Raw genomic sequence first — 26,354 nt, forward strand, 5'->3', positions numbered from 1 at the left:
ATATTTTGGAATTGTTATGTGGTCTGCTACTAAATGTTTATCTAATTTTCTCTTTCAGATCAATGACTGAACTATTTACCTGTTAAGATGGCTACTAGAGGATGTGAAAATTCTCCTGATACATTTTGCTATGTGTGTGGTTATTATATTGGGAAAAAACAAGTACTACATAAGATCGTGAGAGGTGCTAAAGTGTGGATAGCGTACAGACTCTATTTCGGAATGCCCATGGGTGACCAGGACAAGCCATGGGCACCTCATGTGATATGTGGAAGCTGCCGATCTACTCTAGAAGGATGGCCGAGAGGTACAGGAAGGGCAATGCCTTTTGCCATTCCTAGAATATGGAGAGAGCCGAAGAACCATCACGACGACTGCTACTTTTGTATGATTGATGTGACGAAGTACAGGAAAGTGAAAGGAAGACAAGCTCTGCAGTATCCAGACATACCATCATCTAGAGCACCTGTCCCACATGATGATAGCTTACCAGTACCACAACCACCAGAAAATGCAAGTTTATTTTTATCATACTCTCTTTACTTTTAATTAACTTCAATATTAAGTACTTAATATACATTCACTTTCCTAAAGATATATGGAATACTAATGCTATTCGTCTTTGTTGAAGTTGCTATATTTAGTTATTTCTTTCTTTCCAGATGGAAGATGCAATGGAAATTTCATCTGAAGGGTCAGCAGGTAGCAGCAGCCATGAAATGGGAGACGAAGATTTCGCACCAAGAACGACTTCGGAGCCTCACTTTCCAAGTCAGAGTGAGCTAGATGACTTAATCAGAGACTTAGGTCTTACTTAGTCAGGAGCTGAGCTTCTTACATCAAGGATGAAAGAATGGAATATACTAGAAGACTGCAGGACATGTGTACCGGAAACGAAAACGGAAACTGGAAACTGGAAAGAGCGATGACGAAAGTTGAAAGAGAAGCTTGGTGTTCATTTCGTGATGTAGTTCGTGGATTCCTAGGAAATCACAAGGACCCTAATCATAAACAAATAGTGGCAAAGCTTATTGAGAACTTCAGGAAACTTTGTTGTCGTATGTCCTTGAAGATACATTTCTTGCATTCTCACCTAGATTTCTTCCCCGAAAACTTGGGGGCTGTCAGTGAGGAGTATGGCGAGAGATTTCATCAGGATATCGCAACTATGGAAAGAAGATATCAAGGACGATGGAATACTGCTATGATGGGAGATTACATATGGTCACTAGTCAGAAAAGACGAAAGCATGCATTCTAGAAAATCTCGATCGTCAAAGCACTTCTAATCATGAGAAGAGTCATCAAAACACTTGCAGAGCAAAGTTGTGTTGTTTATTTTGTTCTTACTAATATTGTAGCTCTTAAATACACGTCATATTATGAAAAAAATACTAGATGTTGTATAATTATCCTTAGAATGCTAAAGTAGATTGAATCAATTAACTACTGTGGAGAAAGGTTGCGTAAATAACAATAACATATAAAATCAAGAATAAATAAAGAAATATCGATGTTACGTCAAAACTAATGTGATATTTGGATTCAGTGACACGAAATACATATATAAACATGAAAAAATACAAATAAACAAAACATGTGTTACATTGTGTAATCAATCCAAACCCCATTGACTAGTATGTCTTCGACGTTTGCTGTCATTACATCATGATAAGTAATAGGATAGTTCCATCTACTGGGGTTGTCCAAAATTAAGAAGTTTCCAATACTTGAAACGAAATTTCCCGAAAGTCCCGGGTATTAAAGCACTTTCTAATTTCCGAATATTATATGTCTCCATTTGAGAGAACTATCTATATTATGTTTTCTCTCACACACCACAAAATATTTTAATTTTTTTTCATTGACAACTTGAATTGATTATGTGATCAATGCTGGTGAGAGCAAGTCTTCTTTATCTCTTCGAAACCACTAAAATATTTTCAATGATGATCCATATTTATGCAATTGGTTTTAATATCCTGAAAACCACATACTAATTACAGTTTAACTTTAAAAACTTCTGGGGAGCCCCCTAGATACAAACACCACTTTAGTAAGGTCCCAATATAAACTACTTTTGACTAACATGTTTCACAATCCACTTTTAAGTGAACTATTGTCCGATGTAAACACCATAAATTTGGTTTGAAAACATTCCCACAATATACAGTTGGTATATACATGATAGTGTTATTTAAATATAGCATTTTAGTCTGGGAAACCCGTCGTTTCTTAATCATAGCATTCTATAACAGCTGATAAGCTAAGGTGATATCAGGAATCAACTAGGATAACGTGCAGACGCGATAAAGCGCTCAAAATGTAGCGACATGACGTCAAATAATGCTGCACAATCCAGACCATACACCAGTGGTTCGCAACCTTTCCTGGCTTGAGGCACCTTGCCAAGCCTTTCAGAAGTCCCCGGCACCCTTATTAGAAAATTTAAATTATAGTTTGTCAGTATTTTGTCGATTCAACATTAGTGAAGAAATAATGGTCTCAAACTGTATGGAAATAGATTCAATTTGGAAGTGGGTAGAAGCAACTTCGACAACCGTGTAGTTGATGAATGGAATAATCTTCCTGCATAGGCAGTGCAATGCAGTTCATTTCGAAGCTTTAAGAATCATTTAGATAAACACCTAAGCAAGATGCTGTAATGATTATAATTTGTCTTATATTGTTTTTCTTTTGTTATCATTTGACTGTTTGAATCTCATTAATCATTAGTTATATGTCAATTTATTATTATTTACTATTTATCTGTTTGTTTATTATTTAACTATACATGCGTTTATTTATGTATTTTATTTGTTATTTACATTACTATAGTTTTTATTTATTCATTTATTATCATTTTGATCTTTTTTCGCATCCGACCTAGATTTGGATCAAAAGGTCTCCTGTCGGTATGCTACGCCTTTGTAATCCTTTGTAACAAAATTTTGTCCCTGGATATGAAAATACTCATTTTTACACTGATGCTGCTTTAATGAACAAAAATGGATGACAGAGAGAGTCGGTAATACGAAAATAATTTTTGCCCTGAGTATGGCGGTACCCTCAGTTGATCTCAGTAGCACACCGGTTGTGAACCACTGCCTTACACGGCTCAGGAAGTGGATTATGGTAACGATAAAACCCAACATTTATGGCCATTTTCCGTCGACGTGTTCTCGCATCAACTAAACAAAGGGTTAGCTTAAAAAAAAAGTCTTCTTTATATAAAGTCAAGATCCAGCAGTTATTATGAGTACTAGGAACATTTCTCTTGTAAAAATAGTATTTTCCTCTCTCATAAAATGGGACAGAAGCACAGTTAACGTTACAAGGGCACCTTCATCTGTTTTTAAACAAAATATTATAGCACTAGACATAATCAAATTCTGAAGAGATATCATAACTTCAGGTAATAACTGTTTTGTGTTGAGAGCTTTAAATCTTGGATGAAGGGGGGGGCAAAGGAAAAAGTTGCGATTACATACATGCCAGTAGCTTAAGTGAATATTGTCAGTTGACAAATTCATAGCTACTAAGAATCAAGATGATCGTGATATATCTGGATTTGACGTGGCACTTGTGAATGATTTGCAAATTGTTTAAGCTGGAGAGCAATAGGATAATAAACTAAGGTCGTTTAGACATGACCCCACCCCAGTTATTGCGATGCTGTGTAAAAATCAGCACAAAAGTTAATACTCTAAAGTCAATACGAAGACGCTGACACTTTTGTACTGTCAGCAATGCACTTGCCAACCATAAGCCACAGTTGCCTCTTAACAAATTAAATCGACATTTTATTGTCGAATGTGACAGGTTTACGTTAAACAGAACGACTACACCAAAAACACAAATTTTCTAATCTGGTCTGCAGGAAATTATAAATAATACAACTGTTCATATCATTCGGGAAATTTAAATATAGAAAGGCGTGATTTTCGTGAGACGTGATGCCGCCATGCAGACTGCAGAGGTGAGAGGTCACTTGCTTGGTCGCTCACTGTGGCCACATCCTTCACTGCTGTGCTTCTTTATCACACCCACGAATTTCACGGCTTAGATAAGGTCGACTAAATCTATTAAACATTCAAAGGTTGTATAATAAGCACGAAATATAGACATCTATATTATCATTAAGGCACCAGACGTTTGTACATGGCGGAAATTTTGGGTGAATGCCATGTATCAAACTGCGTGATAAAATACAAGGGTAACATTTCTATGCCTGACAACTGTTTTCAGGGCCGTGTTCAGTCGTGATTCACAAGCTGTTGTTTGAGATAACCCAAACAACACATCGACGAAATTTGAAAAGCTGATCATGTTGCTTGGTTGAACTTACATATGACCCTCAGTCCTTATATGTGAATTAAATTGAACGTATGATAAAGTTTCATTACATATGTTCGATTACAGTGTATAAAAAAAGATAGTGAACTTGATCACAATAGTCGAATGTTATGGTGACTGGTCTCATTCATGTCATAGGAAATAATTAAAAAGAAAAGTTTCCCAGCATTGCAAGGCGCCATAACGGGTGTTGATTACCCTTTCCATTCTAGTACCTTTTATCAATTCGTTATGGTATGCGCACTTGGAAATAGAAAAAATATGTCTATATTTAGGATGAGAATTGCGAAACCTGTGATGGTTATGGACCTTAATAAGTCTTATAATTGATGTTTTAATACCTGGTTTATCATATATGGTTGGGTCATCTGATGCTGAGGTTTGTGCGAAATAAATTAATAAATAAATACACAAAACTGTGATACATAATTAATTATAATAATTATACGATTATAATAATAATCTTAACCCCTGCGCTCCAGAAGTCATCTATAACTTAATCAAATCGATCGTGAGATGTGTTGAAGTAAGTCTTAAAGAGGAGCCGAGTAAATGATTCCACATCCTTTCATATCGTGAAACTAATCTGCCTACTGTGTCTGCTAGGCCTACCCGTGGTGACAAGGATGAATCCATATAGTGATTTGTCAACATGTAATGAATTTTAGACCACACGTATACACACATTAGTGCGCGCACCCACACACCATCCTATACAACTCTATGACTAGAACTATTTGTAAAAGACGATGCACTACGGTACTGGTCACGAGCTGGGTGAAGAAGGGTACGTACTGACACCAAAGTGTTGACGGGTGGTGTCAGTAGGAGGGAAGCGTGTTTCGAAGTAGATGGGTGATAACGACAGTAGTCTGGGTGCATTCAGCCTATTCCCCCTTCATGAATCCTCGTGTCGTTTCCCTTAATTTTCTCCCAAATCTCACTCCGCCAAAAAAGCTACATACACACATATTCCAAGAACTCCCCCCCCCCTTTGCAAGGGAGGTAGCCAAAGTCAAAAGAGATATTCCACTCTCAGCCATTTAATCCCCACACACTCCACTCCAAATCACTACCCTTTCCTCCCTCTTTTCATGGTTCGTGGATGACGGGTCATCCCTGCATATCGTCCACTGCCCTGGGTCAGAAGCAATGCAGTAAGTCATTGTCCACCCACCCCCTAAAAAAATGTTAAAAAATATAAAAAACACAAAGAGAGACCCTTAGCTTTAATACAATCATAATTATCTTGTATTTGCCTGATTTACGTCATGAACTTGTTCAAATATGCCCCAGGTTTCTTTAAACTCACCCGTGTATTGCATCCATCACGCCGACGAAATTCAAAATTCTGTCTGCTTGTAATGAAAAAATTCACCGTTGGAAAGGCAGTGCTGACGGGCAAGATCGTGATCACGAACTGAAAGCGACGACTGTTCACTCGTGCTAAAGCCACTCGGGTAAAGATCAGTTATTCACTCCACCTCTGCTCCAAACGCAGCGGTGTTGACTGCTCGCCTGCTCATAAACACGGTGTTAGTTTCCCTGGTAACGGTTCGGAGACAATGCAACGGAAACGAAGACAGTGATGGCCTTACTTCACCCCTTCCATACTGACTGGGACTTTTCCTTTTATTCTAATTTTCGCATAGCTATTTCGCTAATCTCTAGTACATCTTTGATAACAGGGAAAAAATACATACGTAATCAATACACCAGTGTCTCCGAAAAAAAAATTGCTTTGTTCAACAGGAGGGGAAGAGGGTGACTGGGTCACCATGAAATGTTACAACGTTTCTGCACGTTCATGCAAACCAAGTACACTGCCATTGCACCCTGGTCTCTACCCTTTGGCATTTTCCATTGTTCCTTCCAGTATTTCCTCCCGAGGTGAGTCACGGTATGCTTTGATTCAGCTACTCACAAAGGGGTATACCAGGAGTACGTGTATATATACATACACAGGTATACTGTGTCTTAATTGGTCCCTGTAAGATTAATATCACACATTATATTGACATAGTAAGATTGTCATTAATATCAATGTATGTTTACTTAGACTTAACAAAACTGACCACTGCCTCAGTCTGCTCAGCCAAATATAATTTCCAAATAAGTTCATGTAAATAACCATATCTTCCAAGGTTCTCGTTTTTCGTAATAACGGACACTCCCAAGAACTTTGGCCAACGAGTACAAGAGATGCAGCTACAAATATATATCCGGGTCATTCACTCTTCCTTGTTCTTAGCCCAGGTGCTTTTATCGTTTTGTCTCAATATCCCCAGGATGGGATCTTCGGGGGTATTGTGAAAGGAAACTCAAAAGGAATTAATGTATATATACACACACACACACACACACGTGTGAAATTTCCGCTCATTGTTCTGATGTAGGCTCTTTCTGAATGAATAGGTGCGAGGTGTGCGCTTTTCAGACCTACTTTTTTTTCTTTATTTTCAAACACCTAATTCATTTCAGTTGTTTACCTCGTGTGGGATCTAGTGATTGTGACGTAAGGCCATCCACTCAAGCCATCCTACATCCTTGCATCCTGCGATTAGTAACACACACACACCATTCTCGGCTTCAGATTCATGCCACTTCGAGGGGTAATGAGACAAGATTGGGAAAATTATCTCGTAATTGTTGACTGTGTAGACATGGGGGTCGGTCGGTCTACAGACCGTTGGGACTTTGTGCTGTTTCTGTATGCGAGTCTGGAGGTGAATTCAACCGTCCCTTCCACTGACGGGGGAGGATGGTGTCACGGGGATGAATGAAATCGTCAAAGTTTGATTCATCGTGTCCTTACTTCTTCAATTTTGTCTGCTTACAAATTCGTATGAAAATACTCTACAGTTCCTATTCATCAACCCCTAATCAGATTACATTAGTTACTCGTACTTATTGATATAAGAATTGAATATGAGAGCATTTTCACAATGATTCAAATCTTCTGGTCAGGACTTTTCATGCTGAGATGTGAGTGGTAACAAAATTTCCATAGTACTCAATTTATTAAATAATCAAGCTTTCGTTTTCAAAGAGACATCTTGATATCTAATATTTTTAAAATTCTGCTTTATCATGCTACCACTACACCAGGTTGCTGAAGACTCGTAGGCTAGCTATCAAATATGACCTTATTCCTTATAATGAAAAACTGAGTGTGTGAGCTTAGATCTTATATATGACCGTATGGGTAATGTTGTAACATTACACGCACACACACACACGATTCTCAGCCCACAAGTTGGAGTAACGACTCGCAGCGCAGCGATTCTGAAATTATTTCAGCCCAGGGCGGGATTCGAACCCGGATCGCCGTAGTGGTGGCCGCGAACGCTACCACTGCGCCGCCAAGTCGGTGCGCGCGCGCGTGTGAGATAGATAGAGAGACGGGGGGGGGGTCATATGATTATATGGCCAGCGTTACTTATTGCTTACCTTGGTTTTTCATCCATGTTGCAGGCTGATCAGCGACCAGTATCATCCGGGGCTAGTGTTCCTTTCGTGCGCAGAAGCGCGTGATGGTAGGAAGGAGACAAACAAACGGACGGGACAATAGGCGTTCACGTCCGCCTAATATAGGCTACCCAAGCGAGGGAGAGTCAAGAAGCAGCACTTTGAGGGAAGTCATCCGCCGAGTTGCTTGCGCGGCAGAAATAGGTATATGGAGTTCACAATTTCACAAATTAAATTACGTCTTACGGTTATTCTGCGTCATAAGTTCCATGTGCACAACAAATAACAAATCTTAAAAGTATCTCAGCACTGCTTGAGCAACATGCTTTAAACACGCTTTCAACCGTAAACGTGTACTTTGCAAATTCAATTAATGTTTTATTGGATTTTCAAATGTTCAAAATCAACTGTATTCCAGCACTGCTAGAGCAACACATACTCACAATTAGAAATTCTACATTACATCAAAGATAAAATATTACATTATTCCAGAAATATATGGTCATTGGAGTAAAAAATATATTTTTGGAGTAGTATGGCAAGCGAATCGTGGAGCTGACTCGAAGAAAGGGGGTGAACGTAGGGAGATTCTCGCTCGCTCTTAGAGGGCTGCTACATTCCAACAGCTATTCCCATGGGACGCTTGGGCACCACGATAAAAGTGTAGAGGAAATGCCGCATATGCTACACAAGGGAGCAGTTCGCCATCTTTACCAAACACCTAAAAATTGAGCTTGTCCTACAGTGCATGATGCATTAGATTGTTTTCATAACTATATACGTAAAGAATGAGTCGACTTCCTACAACTTAACTGATGAAACATATCTCATTTTTTATTCCCAGTTACTACTTTTCAATTAACTTTGTTATTCACGTGTTAGATTTCCCATGTCACTTTTACGAACCCATTTTCTTTAATAGTCGTCACGCTAATGTTTGCTGGAACGCATATGACAAGTTCTATCACAGAATAGTCAGTGTGAAGTCATTACTTTTTCTCTGGGGTTCCAGTTACAATCAATTTCTTCTCCGTTGTCACGGGAACATGAAAAGTATCTTGGTCTGGCGAATGTAACAGGAAAGCTTTTCATTTCCCCCAGATGATGGACTGGATGGAAAAAGGAAAACTGAGGATGAAAAACGCTGAAAACGGCTTCCGCTATAAGCCCACGACAAAAAGTTTATCAACAGCCATCACGACTTTATTGAATATCTAGTTATAATTGTATGATGTATGGGCACGTACATCACCTATGGGTTGATGGCCACGCATATCGAAACAATATTTGGAATGTGAACGTTTAGAGTTTAGCAAGCTTTATCGTAAAATACAATTGAGATTTCATGGCCATGTGGTATTATCTGTATGAAAACGGTAACTCATAGGTTATCCATAGAGAACAATAACATTCTAACCGATAACTGTTGTGGCTGTTACATTATCACTGCATTGGCTCATCCAGTCACATGTATGAACACATCATTGTTGGTGCATGATGTAAGCAACATTTACTAAAATCAATACACTTCATAGAGCAACCAGGATCATATAAATGAGAACAATGGACTGGATCAATAAGTTGATAAGAATCACGATTCTCTTCCCTTCTAACATGACGAAGTAATCGATATACTAACTGATCGATATCCGCTACATCCTTGGCGTCACAGACACAAACGCAACAGCATCACGTCACATTCGCTAGTTCTGCGTACGAATTATACACTCCATACCCCATACATTAAAATGCAATACTTGATACATTTTTCCCATGAGGACATTGTCTATACTATTATCGCGGAGTACCATTTAATACGGCACTGAAAAAATAGTTTTAATATATATGCAATGCACAATAAATGTACTAACAACTATTCGATTTACAAAACGAAATTAGTTTCAGAAACTGGATTCATAATCATACTAGTTCGTCAACCCAACTGCAACGTAACATCCTGCCTCATTACTGTCGTGAATACGATTGCATTAAAGAAATATCCTCTTTACATTATAACAACAGTTTGATGCTCCTCGTGAAGTGATTGCGTCATCTGCCGTTTTCCAATTATTATTTTCATGTCGCCAGTACTGCTTAGCAAAAAATAAAACCGTCTCTACTATAGTTCTGCATTTGGTGAGTTAAGGAAACTACAACTGACAGACGTGCAATGCATCAACATTCGGAAAAACATCGTATTCATTAGTCACAGAAAACTAAGAACATTTTTTTTTTACTTATATTCGTATGCCAGCGGTGGACGCTCAAGCCTCAATTGAAATCCGACGAAAAAAAGTCTAAAGCCAGAAGTGTGAATTGACTGCGAGTACAGCATACAGAAGTTGCATGACAATGAGACTCGATTTCAGGACATCAACACGGTGGCTGAGCGCAATAACCATGAGATCCTGGGACCACGCGACCTTGACAATCATCTCCCTCCAAGTTACCACAACCCTACGGAACAACTCACGTTATTTCCTCATTGATTTACTTTGGGATTATGTACATGACAATGGCTAAGAGGCATAAGCGGGCTTGGTGACGCTACATATACTTTGACTATCTTCACTCCTCACCGGATGTGCAATCAAGCTCGCGTCTCGCGATAGCAAGAGATTCATGACAAGTGGCAGTCAGCACACTGCCGTCTCCAAACCAGTGCTTCACACATCATGCCATTCTCCTATCTCTCATTCAGTATATTTTATGGTTTTCACCTCCATGACAGACATCTGACACAACTGCAATCTAATGGTGTTATTTTAACAAGGTCACCCAATTTAAGAAGAACAACTTGAAATTATTCAAATTAGACTTCAAATTGTACTAAGAGTAAGGTTCAACATCGAGACGAAATTTGACGTACGCAAACATTTATATTCGGTCCCTCCTCAAGCATTCCCCCACTCCCTCATACTACAATCGCCTACAGCATTGCATTCTCTGCCTCTTCCTGTTATTGAACAATGAAAACAATATTTTGTTATTCCGTATTCAATAAATTGTTGGTATGTCGACCCTGTAACATGTATAATTAAATCTCTACTGGATTATTTAACTTAAATAAATGAAAACGTAGTGATTTAAGACATGTCCACTACAGTACTCCCCCAAAGATGAATATCAGTTACCCATACTATCTAACAGCTAGTTCTCTCTGGGAGAATATAACCAATCAATAATGGGGTACCCAGCCCGACTCGCACCCCAGTGGCTGACGTTGGCTTAGGGGAAATGATAACGCGGCTGCTCCTCTGACAGCAAAGTTTCCCTCACAAACTCCAGTTTATGTGCATGTATATTTTCAGTCATCTATTAAATAGTTTACACTGCTATTTTAATCAAATCGTATACAACATCACTTGAAATTATATTAATTTATCTTTTTGCTGTTATTTTCTGTGACAATCGTTTTCACTTGTTCGTTTCCAAGACACTTATGTGAAAATGATCACATTGATGTTTCCTGTAGGTTTAATATTCTCCAGTCATTCATGATGACGTCACAACACGTGTTTTAAATCGACTCAGTCGAAGCTCCTCTCCAGAAAGACGAGCAGGGACGCCTCTCCACTTGTTCTGGCACTCCGTTCTACGTAACACTCTTTCCAATGTGATTTTTATTAAATTCTACTGCTAACTTCAAATAATTCACTCAGAATATTTCCAATTCACTTGACAACGATGCAAATCACTGTGAGCTACAGGAAATAACACCTCACGTCCATCCGACGTGGACCAATACTGCTTTACTGCGGGCTCGCTTGACTGTGTGCGCGTGTGTGTGTTTATGTTGCTGTCCGCTTCACAGATGATCGTTGCTGGGGCCTGGAGGGAGACTGCGCATGCGTGCCTCTTCCTGCTGCTGCTGCTGCTGATGTTACTGAGGAAAGCGCTATCTGTACAAAACGCAGGTGCACGGTGTAGCGTTATTAGTTGTCTATATAAAGTTGGTAAAGTTAATGCATAGTTTGGTTCCGTGATGCTGCACCCCATCCATCCGAACCATGAGTCCGAGTAGTATTGATTAGTAGCGACGCTAGTGGTATCCCGCAGTAGGTTAGGAATCCCAGAGTCGCACCGCCTCAAACTGGCTGCTTTTAATAGCTTCACGGACAAAAAAAATTCCAACAGCTGTCATTAGGACTTCCCCCTTTTCGTTATTTTTTCAAGTCATGGCGTGACTACCTCCTTGCACAGTTCCTTCAAACAATTCGCACATTCATTGCAAAGGTCACATAAGTTCATGATCACTGATAATCTCAGATCTGTGCGTGACAAACGTCAACTGCATCGTGGCAAATCGATTCAGCACAAAAATATATGCTACACATGCGATGAACTTGACCTTCAAATGAAAGTGAAATGTCATTCTTAAGTAAAACACAAGAAATTGTTGTGGCGGAAAGGACTGCAAAGTCAATTCCCTATAAGGCATTGCCATTTATGGAAACAACCCGCCCTTGAATCTTCTCCAAAACGCATCTCCGTTACTTTTCAGGGGAAGACGAAGAGATGATAAATTGTTGAAAATTTTTGTCATATCAGTGTACTCCATTCATCCTCCTCAAACTCTGGATCATCCTGGCAAGCATCTTGCGAAGCATCTGACACAACTAAATACTATTTAAATTTCTCTGTGAATTTATCCACTCAGGGTTATTCATTGCGCGCAGAAAAGCCCAGTGGCACATCAACAGGCGTTCATTCATGAGGAAGGTTACCTGTGGTACCTTCACACGACGAACAAGTATTACTAGTATACCTGGTACCTTACGAAATGACCCTTAGAAGATTTTAGGTGCGACTTCAAACCTACAATGATAGTCCAAGTCTCACATCCATACAAGAGAGACATTGCCATGACCTTGAAGACGCAGATTTTTGTCCTTCCGAAGTTGGCAAGTTTTCAGTGACCTGTCCGTAGTACGAGCTCGCGTGTGAAATGAACAAATTACACTATTTTCAGCAACTCTTACACAACTCGCCGCGTGAACGCACACGAACCATGTGCTACATAATCAACATCGTCGCGATTCAATGGACCACTTGAAAGTTGCCAGGCCGTGCATTCGTTTCCACCAGCTAGGACGTATCCCCCGTAGGCCATTTCCTGTCGTCTACTTCATATCATGCCGATGAAAAGCAGAATATAAAGATAACTTATTTTTCATTATAGACCTGCCTGGGTATTTTTTCATTGTATTACATCATGTTGTAATATAAGGTACATGTATTCAAGGGGTGTTTGGGTAATTTGTCATCTAACATTCCTTGGATAAGAGACATCCTTGAGCGTAATAGTAACATACATTTTAAAGGATGATTGATACTACCATCTAATGATAGAGAGAGAGAGAGAGAAAGGAAGTGGGGAAACCCTGTACCCTTCACTTTGATCACCATAAACTTGCCTTCCTCCTCCTCCTCCTCCTGATGACGTCATGTTGCGCCATTTAAAAGCCCTTCTACTTATCTTATCGTTAGGTCGCGACCTGGTATTAAAACAAGGCGTGGCGTCGTATCGAATCATTTTATCGATAGGAAATGTGTTCAAGTACTAAAATGCACTTTTTGAGTTATTTAATCTTATAGGAATTCGTTTTTAATGTGGTGATTGGTTTGACGACGGCATCATCACCACTAGACAGTGATACTAGTCGATACTAGTTTTCGTCATCGCATCGCGCGCTGGGCACCTTATCAAGCCATAACACTTTCTGTCTCGTGAGGTCGCCCTTTCTGTAACGTATTCGTGACCTCTGAACCGAGCCTTGTTGGAAAGCAGGAGTGTTGACGAAGTCGTGTGTTTCCCACGTGTGTCCATTGGCCCCTTCTACCATACAGAGAGATTCTTAACCAATCATAATTAGTTGTAGGAGGAGCTTATATCATTAAGACTTTCTTCCTAGGCAGCATCAAAATAAAGTTCAGTCTGCTCGGACACCCAAAAGTATTCAGTTTAAAGTTGTCAGAGCTCTAAACTATTACCAGTCTAGCCTAAAGCTAAGTACAAGTGATTTATTCAACGATTAGCGGTTACAGTTGGAACTGCAACCAGGACATTCATACAAGGTCGGTGTCTATTAATTAAGTCCAGCTTCCCACACCCGCACACATCACAGCCATCTATTTTCACTTTTAAGTAATAATATCACAATAATAAAAGTCACATAATTGAGAAACATTAGTCTCATTCACCACCAAATGTGAAGTGAAAACTATATGTATAAAGTTTGTTCGTGTTCCTTGTGATCTAAACTATCTTGGCCAGCTACCACCTACCAATTTATATATCTATATTTAGTCGTAAACAAGGAGCGCGACATTAATACTTCCCCAAGTCAATAATAACTAGGTAAATTACACTATAATCTTTCGTCTTTTACCGGTTGCAATTTGAAATTATTGATCCTATCCCAAAACGTCATCTGTTTCAACCATTCTCCCAAAAACTTACCCGCAATGACGCCATCACTTATAATCATTCTTCATGCATTGTTATTGTGTTTGATGAATGGTGATTGTGTCAAATGCTGCGTGAATTATGAAAATGAAGAAAGAACTTTGAGAAAAATACACGGTTGGGATGGAATGAATGGGAGAAAAGAGGCTCAAAATAATAATATATCAATAACATATAGAACTCATGATACACCGGCAGGTTACGATAACCACCCAACAACATTATTCACGCACAGAACATACACAGAGAGCTAAATGATGGGTCTAAATTCTCTTAATACTAAATGGCCCATTTTAAATCATATGCAAATTAAATTATAATATATATGGTTTTTAAAAAAATTATACTAAATTTATCAGATAAACAAGATTAGAAAAATAAAACTAGAATAAGTAAATAACAAATAAATTACATAGAATAAATATAACAAAGGGGAAAATGAAACAAAGCAAGACAGAATATAAGTTAATTAGGAAGCTAGGGTGTTTCAGGGCTTCCAACATCATTGATAATTATGTAATTCAAGTGATGTCACACCTTGTTTTCTTACCGGCGGACAAACAGTTTAGCTTTCTAATTTTCTAAACCACAAAATATTTTCTTCTGAATTCAGAGAAACAATACCGAATAAACAATTTATGAAACAGCACTTTTCTATTATTAAACCTATACTGGAACTTAATTTCAATTTTATATGCCGCCTAAAAAGATTTTTCATGTGCTGGAACGGATTGGTATGTTCTTAGCGATACTTGTTGTGAAGCTTTCGCTTTTTGTAGTGTGTAAACGATATAAAATAATGTACCTAACTTGTCGCGTAAAGAATAATCATTTTCACCTTGTAATTATCCTTTCTACCGGAACACTTGGGCAGATATGAAAAACAACATGTATTACGTTGTAGACACCATTGTTTAAAGCATGTGGCATCTAGATTTAAAGTGAACGTGCTGCAGGTTTGTGTAGGAGCCCACTACAAATTTATCAATGCTTTTTTGAGTGGCCAAAGATAGTAGTGCAGAACCAACAACACAGGTAAGCACCAATGATGCACCAAGATGAAAAAATTCTTCAGAGATATTCCGGTTCAAATTGATAGCAAATAACTATGACGTCTATCCACACATCTTGGCTGTTGTCAGAGATATTTAGGAAGTCGAGACTACTCTCAAAAGACTATAAAGACGATGAAAAACTCTCAACATCTTTAAATACCGTCTGTGTTGCTACAGAACGCTTGGATTGGTACACAACTTATGACGTCACCGGAATTAATACCAAAAGATGGCGACGTATGCTGTGTTTTAGAACGCAGATTAGCAAACGATGAATATTTTCGTCAGAAAGTCCTTCAAATAGTACTTTCGAGATATTCGTTTTAAACATGGTTCTTGTGAAAATAAATAAAATTTCAAAAGAGAAACTGCAAAGTTGTACCAGAGCTTGGTGGTTTTTGAGTAATAACTCTGACAACTAAATTATATATCATTATGAACAGCATATAAAGTAGATTATTGATGCATTGGCAAGCTGATAAAACAAAGCTGTCAAATTTCGTGGGTGGGAAAATAATGGTAAATTAACAGAAGTTGTCTAAATAATGCAAAAGAAGCAAATAATCAAATCGGGGACAATGTTTTGCGATCCTCAAAATAATTATCTAATAATTTCCAGAAGTTTCTAGGAATGGAAGGTACGTTGAACTGTGTGCCTATTTGGAAGGCGCTTGGCCTGTATAGCATTGCTTTTTGAAAAGTTACCTGATTATTTGGTAGAAATCTCGTGTACACAAGCACATTTTCTTTCAATATACTGTGTTACACACACACACAATATAGATATACATAAATCCTGGGGCACATGTGTGTTTGTTCATATACACTCTATACATCAAAAGGGCGACAAAGACGTTTGCGGTCTGGTCTCGCGTTCGAGGAACAACGTTTGCAGTGTAGACGAGACAGAACCACTTTTTCCCACGCGATGCAGGAGCTGCATCATCCTCCCCACCTCACCATATCCCTCCGTCACTACCAACCGTTGAAAGATTTGCAATCCAGCAGATTTTCAATTGCCATCCATTCTGATATCCTGAATATATGTAGCGTTGGGCTATATGATTATCTGGAAATTAACAGGAGTATGACCCATAGACAGGACCCTCGCTTGACCAATAGCTATTACAGTATTATTTGTCAATGTGGCAACTACTGGCAACCATATCTGGTATCAAGCTGAGATGGTCAGTACCGATGAAATCATCCCATTATATAATCAAAGTATATATTGTACATAAGACCTCTACACGCCATAGTCTTATTCTTAAAAGTTGCCAGTATTTTCCAAATGACTTGGCAATAATATAAAAATATATACAATGCAGGAAGACATTTACATTTCACTGACAATTATAGAAAAAATTACAATTATATTGTAGAAAATATAGTCTATAAATATGGAGTAACCTATTAAATATAAACATGTATATTTCACATGGTTTATCCAGAAGATATGTAATCGGTGAAAAATCCCCTTGAATAACATTACACTATAGCTAATTCCGAGAAATACAGTTTATGAAACTTTCTTAGAATCGTGACATAATACTAAACACCAATCCTTCATTTTTTTCTATCACCAAACCGTTCACTCATCGACACCTGAACACCTTTCCGTGACTGGGCACTTTGCATATTTTTTAGTGGATTAATCCCCTTTACCTCTGGTTGCTAGGTTTTGATAATTGTTAGTTGTAGTGTCAACAACTGCAAGTGGCACATGAATGTCTACTTACAATATTCATTCAGGCTGAGAGAAACTTCACATGGTCAAAGGGTTAATATAATAAACTAGACATTATTTGCTGCCAATCCCGTCATAAAAATCTAGTTCCCATAAGTTTTTATTAAATAAATTAGTGTTTAATACAATTGCATAATTTTGTGAAGATGTGAATTGGAAGTCGGAATGGAATGGATCAAAATTTAGGTCGTTGCCAAAAATAAATCAATAAAAGATAATTAAAAACGTTGCTTAGTTGACTACCACTGTCTAGTCCTAGCCAACATGATGAATTTACAGAAAAAATGGAAACAAAAATATGTTTTCTTTAATAAAGCAATGCCCGCTGGGGCTGCAGACATACCTCATCTCAGAAACAATTCTCAACCGAAAATAAAATTGTTTGAATTCTTTTTGGCACCTCCCATAGTCTGCCACAAGGCTTTACACACCTCTAAATACCCTTCATGACTTTTCTACTGCCAGAGAAGTATGCGGACTGGTAAAAGGAATTTGATGTGTCGAGATAAGAGGTTCTAAATATTTTTCTAGTGTATCCCATGGTTGTGTATTGCTGTTCTCCAGCCTCCCGGAGAAGACCACTTCAACAATGAACTGGATCACTCTGCATCAACTAACTAATGGTCAGTGTTGTCAACTTAAGAAATTCCATGGCTCTTTAGGGACCCACCAAACACATAATATGAAACACCACACTCTAGATACTATAGTTTACTAGTGACTTCTCTAGTATAGTGGCGTCCATACCTGACAACCAAAAATACTCCTATGTTCGAAGGATCAAGACGCATGAAAGTCGCCATTGCAGCTAAGGGCGACCAGCAGTATTCCAGATTTTTTTGTAAACTAACAATTCCTTTATATTTATTACTATTTCAAATTTGCAGTCCGAAATACTTCGATGCAGGATCACTATTTTTATATTATTCATTAATAATAAACTTAATAAAATGCAAAGTAATAGTTTTACTATAAAACTGTCGCTTAACCTTAACTGTCTTTAACTTTTACACGAATTTGTTTACTTTGAAATATTTAGATGAGTTGATCTAAGCAGTGATATCCTTTAATAATTTAATTCTGGCTAGGCCTCTGATCACTTTATGTAACCAATTAAGCTGAATGACACGAATTCGTAACAATGATATATGCCATGTTTTCACTACAAATATATTCAATCTCTTTCGCACAACACATGTGTTCTCATTCATCGATGCTCCCTATGACATTACGACATGACGTTATTACTTCACTTCATTTCCGGCCCGCCCAGTGAGATTTTTGGCATTCTACCTTTCCAAACACTTCCCCTTCCGTATCGCATTTCTTATCTTTGAACACCCGTCCCACCCTCCGTGTAAACACCATCCCCTGCTATTAGCCTGCGTTCCATTGCGTAGTTATTACCGTTTCAGAGCTCACCGAAATATGCCTGGTAAACCCTGAGAGGCCTAACGACAAATGTCGACATTTTTCAAAGGTACGTCAACAGTTGCCAAATGGGGCTTATCAATCTCAGATGTCTGCATTTTTTTTCTACCCGGTGAACACTGTATCGCCTTTTTTGAACACACATAGAGTATTTAGAAGAAAAGTATGATTTTTTTCAATCACATTAACTTCTCGAGTTTTCTTTGGGCAGGGTGAAATGAAATTGGTCGTGCGCCTTTCCTGTGATAATAACAACTCCCTTTTTCTATACGTGAGAGGTAACTCAACATCAAATTACGGGGTTGGTCTCGTGAGGTCAGGACATGATTTCGTGAGTCACACACAAGCGATTTTTCGTGTTAATTTGACTCTTATTTCAACTTTCTCCCTCTACAAAACATGTTTGATAACTTTCTCCCCCTAAAAAACATGTTTTATATAACTATACAATTCGATATATATGCAAAGCGGATATATGTAGACAGGGAATTTGTATGCTTCTCCAATTATATTTGCATAATTTTAGTACAAAAGGAAAGAATCAACGCTTATAAGAACTCGTCTAATATTCTCCAATTTTTTGATACCTAGCTTCAAATTCACCTATGGTTACAACTTGGTTAATATAATTATATTTCAATTATCATATTTATGTTTGAATTATTTATTGTTCCAAGTATTCATGCATATGTAGGGAAAACTTTCTCCACATCCTTACGATGTGTAGCCTTTTTTAATTTGCTCTCATAATTTATCAAATCCATGTTATCTCTATTATTAATGATACCTCTTGTCAATGTAGTCTATGTGCGTGTGTGTACGTGCGAGTGCGCACATAAAACACTACGTCAGCTAACATGGCGGAACGTAGAGTAAGGAATGACAGAATACGGGATAGACGAGAAGGGAGTTTATGGTTTTGAATGAATCTGATGTGAACGTAGGCTACCTCTGAATAGCCTGTGTGTGGTTGTGGCTTACTAGGGAAAGGGTGGGGAGCTAACTTACTATGACGCATCCACGACGTGTTGGAGGAAGGGAGTGGGTGGTGTAAGGAAACGAGATAAAACGAGAAGAGCGAGGCGCCGTTGCATCACTTCAAACCAGATAGATATTTCATTCCCGGAAATAAAATTCTATATGCGTAATAACATACACAAAACTGTACACAACAAAGATAATTTAAAATGTATATTATTAGCGCAGTTTGACAACTGGAGATGACGAATCAATAACGTTAGAGAGAGAAAATGTGGTTTGTGACCAGAACCTGTGGTGTTGCCTTTCGCTTCTCAGGTCAGATGGCGACGACACATTCAAGTGGCGGGAAGAAATGGGAGGGGTAGGGTGAGCGGAGGGGGACGGCGTGGGCGATTGGATATGAGTGGGCAAGGGGTTTTAAGTGGATTATGCACGGTCTGTGGGGCAGGGAAGAGTGGGTGGAGAGTAGGTGTCAGGTGAAAAAATGATTGGAAGCAAAAAGTGGAAGATAATCGGATGTAATGTTTTTGTCCTGTACTTGCATGCAACTTTTGATGCAGTGGGTGCGTTCGATGTGTTATACTGTACATATGTAGATCAATTAATACTAGATTATTACTTGATTAATAATTTGAAAATTAGGTTCTCTTCTACATGTATCCTTTCAAAAATAGGTTTAAAAATATGTGGCATATAGAAAGATCCCGGATATGGATTCCGAAAAGCATGCTAGAGCAATCGAATACCTTTTATGGCCACTTGAAGAGTATTCAAAGACGTTATTTCTAGATGGAAAATATTAAATAATAAAAAAATATGAGTGACCGGACCAAAATAAACATATTACTATTACTAGTATTATTAAGGGATGTCATCAAAGTTAAAAATAAATAAATAAATAAATAAAAAATAAAAAAAGAGTGGTTTCAATGCAGTCAATACCTCATACGGAAGGACCTGGGGAGGTGAAAAAGGGGGTTGGGGGTAGGGGTGGTGCCGCGAATAGCCAGGGGACCAAATTGAACACATCCGCCCTCCTCACCCAGGGCACTGCCACGTTTGGCACTGCAGAGGTGGCCAGCTCCCCACCGAACGCAAGGAACCTATGCTACTTACCTAACTACCCCCCACCCTGCAAGCAAACAAACAAATGCGGTGTGTATGTGTGTGTGATTCACCATGGTCTTGGATCCCGTGTTGGACTCGTAATCGATAGCTATTTACCTCCCGGAAGAGAGCTCAGAGCTTGTATATGACCGATCTATGGGTAATGATGTGACCTTACACGCACACACACACACCGAACTCCGCGCCCACGAGAGTTTGAGTAACGACTCGAAGCGCAGCGATACTTAAATTATTTCAGCCATGGACGGGATTCGAACCCGGACCGCCGTAGAGGCAGCCGGGAACTGTACCAACTGCGCCACGAGTTCTGTGTGTGTGTGTGTGTGTGTTTGTGGACACGGATGCAATACTGAATACAACCCTCCCCATTCCTCCCCCACTCCCACTATCTGACGCAGATGCGCGCGCACGCACACGGAGCTTTTCTTGCAACAAGACATACATGCTCCCTTACCAACACTTGCATACGGACACACTCTTGTATAAACGAAGACCTTCACATGTACACACACACAAACGTTCGTGCGGCTAATGTCTGCATTTTACCAAATATATGACACAAATCAAGCTGCGTTTAATTAATTATTGACTGAAATAGGCTCACTCAGGGGCGACTCTGATCACAAACACGATTCCGTACCACATGGACTTGCCCGGACATGATTTGGACGTAAATACACCCAGCTACCCACTCATTTTTCATATGTATTTATTTAGATTATTTATATATTAACTGGTCCAGTAATCTAGCCAATATATAAGAGGGACTGTTCTTTACCAACGGCATCCATGATTTACTAATATGACATATGGCAACAGTAGGTTGATGCTCTACATAATGGATAACCGCCCGTAGTCACCCCGTGACTATTCGGACATGTTCATCACCATATATGGATGAGATTCAAGCCCCACTTAACGGCAGACATCCCCGAACAGACGGAAAGGCAGATCCCATCAAGGCATTGCATGTGCATATGTACCTAATTATGTTTCTATATTTATCAAAAACTGCATTACAATATTTTATGCTGTCCATGTGCGTGCATGTGTGTGTGTATGTGTGTGTGTGTGTGTTTGTGTGTGTATTCACCTTGGTCTTTTGGATTACGTGTTGGACTCTTGATCAACAGCTATTTCCCTCCCGGAAGAGAGCTCAGAGCTCGTACGACCGATCTATGGGTATTCCTATGACCTTACTCGCACACACAACTCCCCGCCCACGAGTTGGAGTAACGACTCGAAGCGCAGCGATACTGAAATGATTTCAGGCCAGGTATTCGATCCCGGACTGCCGTCGTGACAGTCGGGGACTCTACCAACCGCACCACCAAATCGCGCGCGCGCGTGCGTGTGTACACATGCATCAAATCACTACAAGAATGTCACGTGCAAATTTCAAATCCCGCGGACGTGACTAACGATCACGCCAACTCTCACGTCATCCCACGAGTGAGTTGCTTTCACCACAACTGTGAATCTCACGAAAACTAAGCATCACCATCCCTTCCCTACTGAGATGGTGTAATGGAGATGAATAAAATCGTCTGGCTACAGCCACATTAAAAGTGTGTCATTCTCAACGGAAGGAATTAAAGGAAATATTTTGAGCACCTCTCCGCTACCAGTGGCGCCACAAAGAAAGCCAATCTACTCGTACAGGATTATCCTAAATCCTTCTACAAGACACCATCCTACATCCTCTACCATAAATCCAATTTCTACTGTAATGGTTGTAAATAAACCCTAAAAAACAAACACCCACGCCTAACCAGCGCAAACACATAACAGTGAGTTTATTTTGACATGCTTATGGGCTTGATGTATCATTCGACGTCGGAAGAAAAGTGACAAATTATGACGTCATAATACGTCGACAGAAAATAAGGGAAACACAATCTTGCACCAGATTCAACTTTACAGATTTTTTTTTGTCAAAATACAAACACATTTTCCTAGTCCTAGGATAAAAATAAATAAATAAACTCCAAATATAACTCAGGAAAAAGTAGGAGAGAAAATGTCCTAAGCTAAACTTTCTTAGGCATTTTCTTGTCATATATAAGATCTTACATGTCCTTTCTCCCTACCTCGTTCTCATTGGTTTGTGATGAAAAAATATATATTTCCTATTACCTTCGTGACTTACATTCTTATGACGGCACAACAGACACCAATGTCGTCCCATACTTGATAATGATGCGTCAAAATAATATTCCTGTTTCAATCCCTCTTTCTCTCCCACATTTTCAACAAACTTGATCATCTTGAAGATTTCACCTATAACAAGGAGTGTGAATATTGTGTTTATTTATGTACCAAGAGCTTTTCTCCCCTTATAAGGAGGGTAGCTAAGTCCGCGTCACGTACCTATTCCATCCATTCCACTCCCCCAATCTTTTCACTCCTACCATCTCAGCTCCTCATGGATGACGGGTCATCTCTGCATCCGCCAAATCCCCTGGATCAAACGCAATACAGCAAGACAGTACATCCACAGCAGGGCGGCTTCACCTTGTCGGCTACCCCCCATTCCCTCTTGAAAAAAAAGAGAGAGAGAGAAAGAGAGAAGACAGGGAGAAATCCCTCCAGACTGCGTCAAAATATCATCCACATATAAACACCCCTCCCCCTTCCTTTCATTCTCCACTCATCTCTATCTCCTGCCTTCTCTCTTCTTTGCTCAACGCCCCCTTCAACCCATCCATCCATCTGATCCTCAGCCTCAAGTTCACTCCCTCCACCTCTCCTATTCCGCACCTCTTTTGCTAATATTACACAACTCATTCTTTTCATGTGTCCAAATCATCCAATTAAAATTTCATCAGCCCTATCTGACATCTCCTTTCCTACTCCCGATCTCCTCATTTCTCACTCTATCCAACCTAATAACCCTTGCCATACTTCTCAGACATTTAATTTCAAACACGTTGAAGCGTTTCCTCTCTGCCTCTTTTAAGGGGACGGAGAGGGGAGGGGGTCGCCGATTTAATGAAGCGGCATTGCTGTGGATGTGCTGTGTCTTGCGACACTGCTTCTGACCCAGGGCAGTGGACAAGATGCAGGGATGACCCGTCATCCAGGAGGTGCCAAGATAAGAGGGATGGTAGAGGGTGGAGGGGAGTGGAGTGTATTGGGGATGGAGTGGGTGGGAATGGTTTATATGCCTTTTTCTTTTTGGCTACCTCCCTTATAAGGGGGAAAAGCCTTTAGTATATGTATATTTTTCTCTCATCCCACTTTGTAACCATTCCGTGAAAGCTCGCTCCTTCTCTTCTACTCCCTTCTTCACTTTATTATCCCACCACTGACTACCTTTCCTTCTATTCCCTCGCATCCTTCTTTTTCCACATACAATCTTTGCGCACTTTGTCACTTCCTACTTGAAACATCCCCTTTCCTCTTTCACACCTACTTCCACTCTATCCTTCACTCCCCCACATACACTCATGCTTCTTTCCTTCTTATCTACTGTTTCCTCTAAGTACCTCCCTACTTTCGGCATTTTTCCTCTTTCTCCAGCTATCCTCCATTCTCAAACTACCTTATATATATATATATATATATATATATATATATATATAAACTCCCATAAGAACATGAACATCCAAAACTCTTCCTATTATTTTCCCGGACACCACTATATATCCCATTAATGCCTTATCAACCACCCTCTCCCATGTGTACTTATGCTTGACCGTCTTCCTAAACATGGCACTCCACACTTCCAAACACCATCTATTGGTTCATCCCCTACTCTAGCATTGAGATCTTCCAATACTACTACACTGATATTCCTCCCAAAACTCTACACACTTATTTGAATATGCCATTCCCTCTCCTTACTCCCGATACCCTCCAAAACACACTGATAACCTCAAAATAACCCCTCCGTTTCAACTTAATTTCACTTAATGCCAACACATCCATCTTCCTCCTCATAAACATTCAGCCTATCTCGTCCCATTTACTCTCATCTGTACCACACTCACGCAGATTAAAAAACCCAACCCTTGTTGGAAAACTTCTCCCAAACCTTATGCTTTGATTTCTCACAGGAATGTACCCATTGGACTACAGAGAGTAGGATGCACAATTCCACACTCTGTCCCGTTTAAGCCGCCATTACTACCCGAGTGGGAAGACTCGGTGGCTGTACTCTTTCTTCCCCTCTACCACAGGGGAAAGGCGAAAATGGAAAATATACAGTCAAAGAAGTGGTCCAAGACAGTATTAAGAAAAGGTGTGACAGCATAACGGAAGGGCAGTCGCAGTAGCATAAATTCTCTGATTAGATAATTCCTTTAACATAGACAAAATTATGTGAGGCTCTGGTCTGTAGTGGCGCCCCATATTGCCCCTAAACTACTGCACATTTTATACAGCACACTAACATGCAGCCAATACTCCCAGGCGGTGTACTATATATTAGTCGGTTGATATAATCTTTAGGATCGCAATGTGTATTGATAACAGTCCTTGAATGTATTATCTTTCTCCCCTATCAGCATGCTTTCCACAAATATGCGAAAAAATATATATATATAAATAACATAAATAAATTTGTAAACAAACAAATAAAAACAACGATATGTTTTCGTTGATGAAAGTGACCTTGCAAGTATGACTCAAACATCAGTATCAACACTGAAATTCATTATCATGCTGCAAACACATTACAGTTACTCCTGTATCACGTAGGAAAAATATATGTTTTGCTTTGGTAAATACTAAAAATTTCCAAAATACAGCTTAGAGACTTGATGCGTCAACATTAGAAAATAAAGTGGTTTTCGGCAAAATTAATCCGAAACTTCGGGAAACTACGAACACGACAACAACGTCATAACGTGTTGTCAGACGATGAGACTTGCCCACCTCTACACCAAACTAGACTTCCGTTTATGTAAGACAGTATTTCCCATCCCCGGGGTAAATTACCCCAACGGGGTAACGGACTATTTTGGGGGTAATGGATGTTCTGTGTGAGAAGAGGTAGCCTGACCAAGTCAATCAGTTTAACTCTCTCCAATTACATATACCTTGTACATGTTGATATAAATGAAAGGGGAGAAGTTTGCATTTGTGTTGGATCCTTAAATACATACAGCCAATAGCAGATCAGGTGACAGCGAAAAAAATCCGATATTACCGGGTATGCGTTTAATGGGGTAATTGATAACTGCGAAATTGAATTTTGGGGTAATTATTTCGAAAAGGTTGAGAAACACTGATGCAAGATGTCGCCCGGCTATTTTGTGAAATCGTGTGTTGCTCCCTTTGGTGAAGGTATTACATCCATTTACAATAACCTCTTCTCTGCCGTTAAGATATTGGAACAATCATTTGAGCAATTTAAAAAGTGAAGTCTGGGGATAAACTGAGGGACGAACGGACGGTCAGGTAGCCAATGAGGTACTGTCCCTCAGCACGACATAACACACCACATCACACCAAGATCACGTTACCGTGGGAACTTTTCAGTTCTTTAATAATATATGTATTCCTCACAACAGATACTATTATATCATTATTGTTAGCTTTACCATTACTATTACTTAGCACTATTACTATTATCATAGTTTATTTAATTATACACATGGTTCTGATTGGAGAATTTGGAAAAAATAGCTAAGAGGAGACAATAACTCTCCTCTTATCTCACTCTCTCACTTTTGCGTAAAATCTACAACCAACTGATCTCAAGAATTAGAGTTATA

The 26,354-nt window shown here is 39.3% G+C and overlaps 1 protein-coding gene across 5 annotated transcripts in view; it reads right to left on the bottom strand.

The window, feature by feature from the left end:
- LOC143029613 (uncharacterized) overlaps positions 1–26,354 on the bottom strand; it is a 163,145-nt gene that overhangs the window by 104,830 nt on the left and 31,961 nt on the right. The window contains exon 1 of one of the 5 annotated variants that reach the window (XM_076192350.1): positions 11,482–11,837. The exons of 2 other annotated variants lie outside the window; for them this stretch is intronic. In XM_076192350.1, the coding sequence (XP_076048465.1) occupies positions 11,482–11,822 (341 nt within the window). In that variant the 5' untranslated portion in view covers positions 11,823–11,837. Of the gene's footprint in view, positions 1–5,667; positions 5,700–7,805; positions 8,247–11,481; positions 11,838–26,354 lie in introns of those variants that run through there. 2 more of the 5 variants (XM_076192353.1, XM_076192354.1) reach the window with 2 other exon arrangements.

Source organism: Oratosquilla oratoria, chromosome 11 (genome assembly GCF_046742065.1).
Source record: "Oratosquilla oratoria isolate Oo_2021 chromosome 11, ASM4674206v1, whole genome shotgun sequence".
NCBI classification, from domain to species: domain Eukaryota; kingdom Metazoa; phylum Arthropoda; class Malacostraca; order Stomatopoda; family Squillidae; genus Oratosquilla; species Oratosquilla oratoria.